At 36.6% G+C, this 10804-nt stretch overlaps 1 protein-coding gene across 2 annotated transcripts in view; it reads left to right on the top strand.

The window, feature by feature from the left end:
* Nucleotides 1-84: 84 nt before the first annotated feature.
* The window catches only part of LOC132092729 (poly(A) polymerase type 3-like), a 28775-nt gene continuing 18055 nt past the window's right edge, over nucleotides 85-10804 (top strand). For both annotated transcript variants that reach the window (XM_059499088.1, XM_059499087.1), the window contains exons 1-10: nucleotides 85-260; nucleotides 1462-1632; nucleotides 2728-2794; nucleotides 2878-2959; nucleotides 3056-3165; nucleotides 3261-3314; nucleotides 3829-3940; nucleotides 4891-4980; nucleotides 5361-5499; nucleotides 5648-5720. In XM_059499088.1, the coding sequence (XP_059355071.1) occupies nucleotides 244-260; nucleotides 1462-1632; nucleotides 2728-2794; nucleotides 2878-2959; nucleotides 3056-3165; nucleotides 3261-3314; nucleotides 3829-3940; nucleotides 4891-4980; nucleotides 5361-5499; nucleotides 5648-5720 (915 nt within the window). In that variant the 5' untranslated portion in view covers nucleotides 85-243. The remainder of the gene's footprint in view (nucleotides 261-1461; nucleotides 1633-2727; nucleotides 2795-2877; nucleotides 2960-3055; nucleotides 3166-3260; nucleotides 3315-3828; nucleotides 3941-4890; nucleotides 4981-5360; nucleotides 5500-5647; nucleotides 5721-10804) is intronic.

Genomic DNA, 10804 nt, shown 5'->3' with positions numbered 1-10804 from the left:
AATCAGTAGGTGGGGGGAATACACCAAAAAGGCGCCATTAAACGCAAAGAAGAAGAAAAATAAGCGCCAGTGGGTAATGCTTCATCATGGCGTCACTTCCCGTACCAACTGGCAGTTGTTGTTGCGGGAGCGCCATGTTGGTTCAAACAAAAGAAACAACTTCATTTCCTTGATAACAGTTCATGACAGGCCGCGACGCAATGGCGGACTATAACCTGCTTCTCAGCTTCTCTTAAGTCGGAAATGTTCATAATGCCTTTGTAAGTATCTCGTCGGAGTTTGAAGACAAACGCGAGGTCCTGGGCCTTATGTCACGAATACGTCGCAAACTCAACACGTTAATCAAAGCGTTTGATGCTGCCGTTTACTTGTTGAACTGGTTTTCATTGCATTCATTTTGAAATCAAACTTGTCGATATTAACCAGTTAATGCGATAAAATGATCAACATGCTGTCATATGTACAGATTGGGCTCATAGTACGCACGCCTGCTTTTATGTATGGACGTTAAATCTATATATTTTAGGGGTAGCTGAACTTTGTTGAGATTTGTAGATCAGTAACGTTAGTGCACGTATAGCTGTAGGTCAATGACTTCAAACTAATACCCTTCAAGGGGGCGTTCACCCAAGACGTAGAAGTTGAACTATTCTTCTCTTCACATGTAGGAAGAAAAAAACAACTAGGCGTGACGCAATGTAACGCAAAGACAGTGCACACCTGTTGCAAACTGGATACAAACGAGCAGATGAGCCCAGACAAATGAAAGCAACGCTATGTGTTTCCCCCCCATAGAAACCTATTGTAAAACGCTTAACGTGGCATAATGGATGAAGACTCAATATTCAGTTTATTAATGTAATATGTGGAGGCATGCATATGTGTACATCTGAAAACCAACGTGGCTTAATGGATGAAGTGATATAAAAAGGACACATTTCGGTGTACAGTTTATAAAAAAAAATACTATGTATTATATGAAGGATTTTCCTCCTCCCATCTTCATTTCTTCTTGCAGGCGTATAGACACGCACAGACATGCATGCTCTCTAATGAAACGGGAGCAATGTACTGATTCATGACTTAAGTAACGATCCGATACCAATACCAACATTGATATCAATACTGTCCATATTAGGATCGATTCGCCCACCCCTAACGTAAACAATTAAAATATAACTTGTCACTTGTGAACACCCCACAATATGCGCAATGAATACAGTCTGTATTCAAATACTTGTAATACTCTTAGCTGGTCACTTAGTACTCAAAACGTGTTTGTTTACATGGAAATGTCTGCAGCAAACTGGGTACAGGTGTGATGCAGGAAATATCTTAATGTCTTTATTAATACTGTATTCTCTTGCATAGTATTAAAGAACTAAGATGTTTACCAAGGAGTGTTGTCTACAGAATATGTTTCTGTTGAGTCTGACAATTAATGTTGAACTTTTTCCACAGTCCAATTAGCAGTCAGGTGCAAACAGCCCAGCAGACCCCAAAGCATTATGGGATAACTTCTTCAATCAGCCTGGCACAACCTAAAGAGGCTGATCTGGTTCTCACACAGAAGCTGATCGAGACGCTCCGACCTTTCGGCGTTTTTGAGGAGGAGCTGGAGCTGCAGCGGAGGTAAATGAGACACGCTTCACTAATTTATTTTGTTCTATTTGACACTTAGATTGCATTTGAGACCATGAGCTGGTTCGTTACTGTTACACAATACACACCTTTTAATGAACATGCGCAAAGTTCAACACATCCAGTGCAAGGGTATTTTAAATAAAACTGATGTCACTTTCCAAAGGTTTTTTTTTCACTTTGCAGCTGGCTTTTTTATTTTTAAGAGATTTTACAAAGGTATTTAGCATTTAAAATGATGAATATTTGGGAATTGTAATAACATTCCCAAGAAAGCATGTTTTGTTTCGAGAACATTATAAAAAGGACAAAATGAAGAAACCATTAAGATACTTCCTATTTTACCAGGTGATATTAGAAGTTCACACAGCAGCCAGGAACCACAATAAAAAACATCCACTGAAATCAGAGTAGTAAAATGATTTAGCATTTACGTATAACACTACCGTTCAAAAGTTTGGAGTCAGTAATGTTATTATTTTATTTAAAACAAATAAAAACAATGATACATCTCGATCACACACACACACACACACACACACACACACACACACACACAGACACATATATACGTGTGGGTGTGTGTGTATATATGGTGTTACAAATTTTTTTATTTGAAATAAATTCTGTTCTATTGAACCTTCAAGAAATATTAAACATTCAAAGAATAAATAAACAAACACAATGATAAAATGAATTCTTGTCATGTGAAACTGAAGACTGAAGTAATCAACTGCTTTAAAATTTTAAAATCTATAAAAACAGAAAACAGTAATTTTATAAGTAATTTTTATATTATAATTGAATTAATATTTCATATGTTTTGAAATGTATTATAAATGTTAAGCATAAGAGGCTTATTTCTAAAATATTACCTGGCCGTACTTGCCTGAAACTTTTGAATGGTAAGTGTATGTTAACTTGAGATGAAATCAAATAAGAACGTTTTTTTTTAAATTGTTAAATATTTAATTCAATACACATTTATCCATAAATATGGAACAATTTCAATAATAAAGCATAGTCTTGCCCCAGCTTTAGGCTTTATTGAATTGCTTTGTATTAAGATGTTTCTTTTGCCCACAGAATCCTAGTGCTTGGGAAGCTAAATACATTGGTTCAGGTGTGGATTCGTGAAGTCAGCGAAGTGAAGGTATCTTTTTGTCCTTTTAATTATGATATACATAAATAACTTCTCACAGATACTAAATATTATATATTTTCATGTAATCACAGAATATTCCGTCATCGGTGATTGATAATGTTGGAGGAAAAATCTTCACGTTTGGATCCTATAGACTTGGAGTTCATACCAAGGGTAAGTTTTATACACTAGTTCTAGATCGATCAGGACGTGTGCTTCAGACAGTCTCTGTGTGTCTGTCACATCTCATTCACTAACCTAATTGTGTAGGTGCTGATATTGATGCTCTCTGTGTCGCACCCCGTCATGTGGAGAGATCGGACTTCTTCTCCTCGTTTTATGAGAAACTCAAGGAGCAGGAGGAGGTCAAAGACCTGAGGGTAGGATGCCTTTTGTGAATGGCGTACATGTATACATCTGATCTACAATATCTGCAAGGTTTTATGATTGACTTTTTGCTGCTCTTGCCTTCTAGGCGGTGGAGGAAGCATTTGTACCAGTGATAAAGCTGTCCTTTGATGGCATTGAGGTATTTTTTTTAACATCCTTACTTGCATGAAATAAAGGGATAGCTCATGCCAAAATTAGCTTGTCGTTTTGAGTGTGTGTGTGTGTGTCTTAGGGCTGCACGAATAATTGCATGCGATTGTCATGTGTGTCTCGTCAGTAAAGCCGGTTCTGTGATTAGCATTAAATACCCATCAGCTGCTTTCGAATGGAGCGGCACTTAATATACAGAGTCGTAGTTCGCTGACAAGCTATGCAATATCGCGTTCATAACCGAATGCGATTCACCTGTGATTATGAATGCGATATTGCGTTGCTTGTCAGTGAACTCCAGCTCTGTATATTAAGTGCCGCTCCATTTGAAAGCAGGTGATGGATATTTAGTACTAATCATAGAACCGGCTTTACTGGGTTGGTTGCCGACCTCTGAGGTATATATATATATATATATACACACACACACACACACACACACACACACACACATTTGTGTATTTATTTATTTTTTTTGTAATATGTTGTTGTTTTTTTATCAGATTGACATACTATTTGCCCGACTGGCACTACAAACCATTCCAGAAAACCTGGATTTGCGAGATGATGGCTTGCTAAAGAATCTTGACATTCGCTGCATCCGGAGTTTAAATGGTAATAAGTCATAAATGATTAATCATGTTGGGGCTGAGAATTTACATTTTGAGAATCCATTCCATTCCGATCCAAATGTAAATCTTGTTAGTTTGTCTAAAGTAAAACAATCTTTCAACTAATGCTGTAGACAATACAGGGAACCTATCAGTTGGTGCATTAATATATTTTAAAGAATACTTAGAGTCCAACCAATTCTATTGCTATTTATTTTTAGATATAATAAAAAAACCCTCAAACAAAGGTTTTGTACAAACATTTAAGGCAGTTTTTTTATAATGTAAACTTGAATGACGTAATTACTTCTACCCCAATTGACCCTTTGCAAAGACCCGTCCCCTTAGTTACTGTTGCTAGGTCTGACAAGCCATGGTCGCTTACATGTTCTCACGCAGTGAAAAATACATAGCAGAGCAAGGAAGTAACTAACAACTTGGCGACAGACAAGACAGCATGTTTCTTTTGGTATGAAACAAAGTCGCAACTTTCTACTTTTGTCATAAAAAAAAACAAAACAAATTCTTTAATGAGTCGTGACAGATCACTGTAGCGCCTCAGTTCAAGCAGCACCTGAATCAGTCATCCCTTCTGTTTCAGCAATAATAACTAGTTATTATATAGGTATAGCGAAATAAACTTGAATGAACATCAGAGGATATCTTGTTTCAACTGCGGATTGACGTCAGTGCACACCCTTTTTCAAGTACAAGTCCACCGTTGTTAATCTGCTCCCCTGTGTGGAAAAAATGACACATTCACTGTTATGATTGGTCAGGTCGCCTGTCAATCAAACTCCTGGTGAAGGGTCAATTCAATTCGTATTGGTTCATCAAAATTAGGATTGATTGATTTATGTTGCCAAGCCCAGCCCTAAATCATTTTTTTGCTTAAGTTTCCCCCTGGTAATCTTGGTTTGTTCTTTTTGATTTTCTAAATGTGCTGACTTACAGGTTGCAGGGTTACTGATGAAATTCTTCACCTGGTGCCCAACATTGAGAATTTCAGATTGACTCTAAGAGCCATCAAACTGTGGGCCAAACGTGAGTAGTTGCTCATCTGTCAACCTTCATTATGTTCTGTTCATGGAACATGCCAAAGTTGGTCAAATGTGAAAACGGTTCCCACAGTGACCTTAAATGACCTGCAGTGTTTGCGGGAATTAGTGCAGTCAATAAGAAGCAGCACTGCAGCTTTGTGCCTCGGGAGATTCCTTTGGCTTGTGTATGCTGCCTAGCAATCAGTGACACGTGCTTATGCTTGCACTTTATTGAAAAAGCAATCAATTTTTGATTACAGTTTGGCTTTTAGAAATGCTTTATTTGACCTTACTTAGGATGTGAAATTGAAAAATGGCTGGTATGTTCATTTATATGGTTGGTCCGAAGGCTTAAAGAAATAATTTTATTTTAAACGCTTACAGGTCATAATATCTACTCAAATATCCTGGGTTTTCTGGGGGGTGTATCATGGGCCATGTTGGTTGCGAGGACCTGCCAACTTTACCCCAATGCTGTGGCATCCACGCTGGTCCATAAGTTCTTCTTGGTTTTCTCAAAGTGGTGAGTTTTTCAAAGTCACCTTGTTACCACTGATTTGAAGTCAATGAAATAATGCCGAATATAAATTGAAACGTCTAGTCTTTGTTTTTAGAGGCCTGTTTTCTTCAAATTGATTCATTAATTGTTTCTTGCTGGCTGGTATTTTCAGGGAATGGCCAAACCCTGTCCTTCTGAAGCAGCCTGAAGACTGTAATCTCAACCTCCCAGTCTGGGATCCCAGGGTACTCCTTTATTCATAGATTTATTTGACATTTGTGTGTGTGTGTGTGTGTGTGTGTATATATATATATATATATATATATATATATATATATATATATATATATATATATATATATATATATATATATATAATATATGAGCATTAAATTTAGAGACCACCAAATACATTCAGAAAAGTCAATTGACACATGGTCTGTAAATTTCATGTTAGATGTTCAAATCTAGCATAAAGTAATCAAGGCAGGTTTTTTGTGCACTGAATGAACTGAATGTAGGCTTACATTGAATCTTTATATTTATTATTTATAAAAAAAGTAATACATATCAATATATGTCAGTAAACACTATTCTTTATTCTGTGTGGGAAGAATTTAAAACACTTTTTTGTGAATTTGTTTTAGACGTGAAAATTAATCAAACTTCCCAATGACTTTTCTGGTATTGTAGGTTACAAGATGAAGTTAATAATTTATTGCATAATAATGTTATTGCAATTAAACCAAACAATTTTACAAATTATTATTCAACACTGATTATGAGTGATAAATCAAGTAATGTTTTGAGAGCGCCAACGATTTGGAGCAGTAGACTATTAAAATTCTTTGCTTAAAGGCGCAATATGTAATTTTTCTGCTTTAAAAATAGCAGATATCACTATATCTATGTTATATATATTTGTTAGTTGTGTACTTACATTATCCCGAAAGTTTCTACGAACTTTCAAATCCAGAGAAAATTATAGTTTAATTAGAAGACACGGCACGTTTCTTTATTTCCGTTTTGTCGCCCGTCTATGGCGTCATATAAACTTTGACCCCTATAGTTTATCTAACTTCCTGCGGAACCGCCAAATACAAAGGTGAACAGAAGCAAAGACGAGACGAAGAAGAAAAAGTAGTAGCTAGCCTTGATCGAGACTATTATATTTTATATTTATATTCATATTTATACTTCAATCAATAACTTAGTTATGGATCATGATTATGCTTTGCCTGCACGTTCTGTGAAGCGCAGTCAAACGTACGGGTGAAATAAATGACCTGAGAAGGTTTTGGGACAAGAGAACAAACAAGACACGGGTAAATATTGGAGTTGCATTTCCAAGATAGAGAGAGCTTCGTGACAAGCTGAAACTACAGAGAGATGTTTGCATTCTAATAAACAGGTATGCATCCATTCAGCTAACTGTATCTATCCGTATATTTTGTGAAACGATGATGTCTTGTGTAAAACGCAGACGGACTAGCTCTCATGTAGAGTATAATGTAAATCTACATGTGTTCTATATCTAGCTGGATAAAGTAGCTTCAAATGCAGTTCACTATCTTGTTCGATATCATAGTATAAACGTAATTATAATTATTAACAAAAGGCAACCGTGTTTTTTTTTACATATATTACTACTAGCTAGATGGAATATTGATTTGATAGGGGTCTGATAATTCATATATCTCTCCGTTCGAAAAGATGTGATTGTCAAAATACTAGGCTGCTGCTGCTGCTGTAGGTGAAGGGAGACCGCTGACAGACCAGGCTCTTGTCTTCATGACAACAATATCTATACTTCATGTTGAACATAAATATAAAGCCTACTGATAAAGGACACCGTCAACAGTATTGACGGCAAAATAGACTTATGTTTGACAGGTTCAATATTTGAAAATCGATAATTATTTATTTATTTTTTAAATTACATTTATATCTAAATTTATGTCAACCTATAGACTTCAAACATCAAAATGTCATGAATTAATATGTATTTGTGTACAAAATTACGCAGCTGAGACGCTTGCGCCACGCATCCAGTGTGTCGCCGGCCTCAGTTAAAATGAGTGAGGAATGTGGGGAGCGACAGAGCGCATGTTCCAATGAACAACAACTCCCATGAGCCTACGCTCTTTCCCGACGTCATCAAAGTACGTCTTATGTTATTATTTTTATTGATTGACCCCTAGTGGCCAAAAATTCCATAGTGTACGTTTAAACCTTGATATTAGTGTTGGGCGATATCCTCCTATCGTCAGCCTGTGAGATCACCATGATAATAAACAGTATTATCATAATAATTCATTTATTTACTAGCATAGATTCATAGCCGGAGAGTGAACTTACTTCAGGGTAAGGCTAAAAGCAGCCTTATATAACTGTTGTCTAATAGCTACACATAATATCTTCTAATATCCAGTCAGGCGTAGGGCTGTCGCGGTTAAGAAATTTGCCATGCGGTTATTATGGGTGGCTCAATAGATTACATACCTAATTTATCCTGATTTTGCTGCATACAAAGCTCTATCTTTGAGTTATGTAGCATTTATTGTTGCTTTTTTAACTGACAGAGAGACACGTTTTAAAACATTTTTGTTTGTTAAATGCCAAACAGCAAAAAGAACATGCGTTTTCCAATACATTTTTTTTTAAAGAAATCTAAAGAGTTCTAACATGTATTACACGTATTTGCGTGCGACTTTGGACAGCAGTGGAAATCTAGACTGATTATCGCGCCATCCCTGGCCCATCAGGACACTGGATTCGCGTTGGAGTCGATGCACTCCTCATGCAGATAGCGTGTGAGCTCTCTTGGGTATGGGCACTGACGCGGAGGTTGTCCGTGACTTCAGCAGGTATGCCTGTTACTTTCACGGCTGTCAACTGTTCTGTTTGATGTTGCTCCGTGACCTGATGCTTGAGGGGGCAGCTGCGCTGGATGACAGGGGACACTCTAAAACGCTTACCGTGAAAAATGCTTAACATGGCTTAATGTACTAAGACAGTGATATTAACAGACCAAACTCACTAAAAATCATACTAATAAAGTATACTATCTATAAAAAAAACAGATGATCCCTGAATATGAATGCAAGTCGTTTAATAACACGTTAAGCCTTATGGTTTTCTATGAGAGGAAAAGGCTTAACGTGTTATCAAACGCGTTGAATTCATATTCCGTGATCATCTGATTTTGTGTATATAGTATACTTTATTAATATGATGTTTAGTGAGTTTGGTCTGTTAATATCACTGTATTAGTACATTAAACCACTTTAAGCGTTTTTCAGGTTAAGCGTTTTAGAATGTCCCGATGACCTCAAATTATGTGTTGCTGCGTCACAGGAACCTTTTTGCAGCAATTTTTGCATATTGCCTCATCTATATTCGCTGGCTCGCACTTTTCATTGGCTTGAAAGCCAAAATGTTCCCAAACTGGCGACGTGACATTAGGTTTTGGGACCAGAGTGCCTCCCATCGTTTCAGCCGGCCTATTCAAAACAAACGAAGCACCATAAAGCTACAACGGCTCGCGAGAAAATTAGTCGTAACCATATTGTATTATTAATTTATTTAACATTGAATGCACAGTAACAAATTGAAAAAACAAGAAGGCCACAGCCTAATTAAAAAAAAAAAAAAAAAAAACCTGAACATTGCGGTTAGCCGCAATTTCTGCGGTTGCTATCTTTCCTCTGCGGTTTGCTTGTCAACAGCGCGGAATGACAATATTGCGGTTATCGCGACAGCCCTAGTCGGGCGGCTTATCGATGTCTTGTCATAAAATGTAATATTACTGAATTTGTATTTTACATAATTAAATAGAAACATTGTAAGTTACTAATTATAATGGTTACATTTCTTTGGTTATTCAAACAGCAGCTACTTTCCCATTTGTGTGTCCAAACATTTGACTGTTACTATGTATATAGAATAAAGTATGAACACATACAGAATATATAAACACATTTTTTGCAATGATCAATCAGATTTGATGACCAAACACTTATAATGACATAAAGTAGGTGGCCAACCAAAATGAGATTTTGACCAATTAGTGGTGCTTTAACCACAAGTTATCAAACAAGAGCATCAAAGCACATTTTCACAAATGGCCGTCAGCTTTGTCTCACTGATGTGTTACATTTGACGGCTGCAGTTGGGGAAATGAAAGAAAAACACTGTAGTTAAAATATTTTATATTCACAGATGAAAGTTTATTACTTGAAGTTATGTGCCTTTCTTAGAACAAATTCAAGCAGGATAAATGTCAAAGCTATAAGCCTGTGCTTATATTTTATATTTTAAAATTCCTTTAATAAAACCTGCATTTTTGTCATGCACTACGTTAACTTTCACTTAAGCTGGCAAATGATCTCAACTTCGGTGTGGATAGTGAGGAGCTGACTGATCTCTGCTTCATTACGGTTTGCACACATTTTTTTGTCGCAAACGTTGATCTGCCTTCAAAACACCCAGTAAAAGAGTCAAACGATAATGTGCGTCATCACTACGACACGCCCTTTACGACATTGATTCTGGCTTTTGTTCACACAGTACCCAACCTGGGATCGAACCCGGAATCAATTCCAGGATGTGTTTTTGCGTTCACACAGAAGACGACCTGGCAATTTTCCATCAATTTGATCACAGTCAATCTCATCTTACTATTATTTCTTTATCCTGTAAAAGCATCTGATATTTATATTCAGACAATTACACGTTGCTGTCCCTTCATGGTTCCTACTCTCATAAATTACTCGGACTTCATGTTGACTTTTAAACCTAAATATAAATGTTAAACAACAGATATTTCAGCACAGTGAATGTTTTTGCGCTGAATATTGTCTCACTCACCTCTCTGTGTTCCGTCTGTTTAACGTGTGCCGACGCGCTGGCACTCTCTCAGTAAAGATGTCAACCTAATGCAGACTGTCAGGATGGGCCTTTATGCAAAAATGGAAATGCTTGTGTGAATTTGTGACATTTACAGATATGGTTATGACCATAAAATTTTTTATTTTTTTTTGCGAAGAGGAGACACGTATTTGCACACTACGTATGTTGTATGAAAATCATTATCGATGATTTTCATTATCGATAATAATCGATTTTATCGATTAGTTTTTGCAGGCCTAGATACCATCCTTCAGTTTTAACGCAAGTTTGCTTTAGCTTAATTTATTTTCATGATCTGAGGTAAAATATCTATTGTTGTATACAAATAAGTCTGGAGCTGTGAAAAACCCCTTATAACACAGTGCTGCGTACATGGCTATTGCTCCTATAACAGATAATTTTTATCAGTTCTTTTGCA

Source organism: Carassius carassius, chromosome 18 (genome assembly GCF_963082965.1).
Source record: "Carassius carassius chromosome 18, fCarCar2.1, whole genome shotgun sequence".
In the NCBI taxonomy this organism is placed as follows: domain Eukaryota; kingdom Metazoa; phylum Chordata; class Actinopteri; order Cypriniformes; family Cyprinidae; genus Carassius; species Carassius carassius.
Note: the sequence above shows the minus strand (reverse complement) of the source record. Positions and strands in the feature narration are given on the sequence as shown.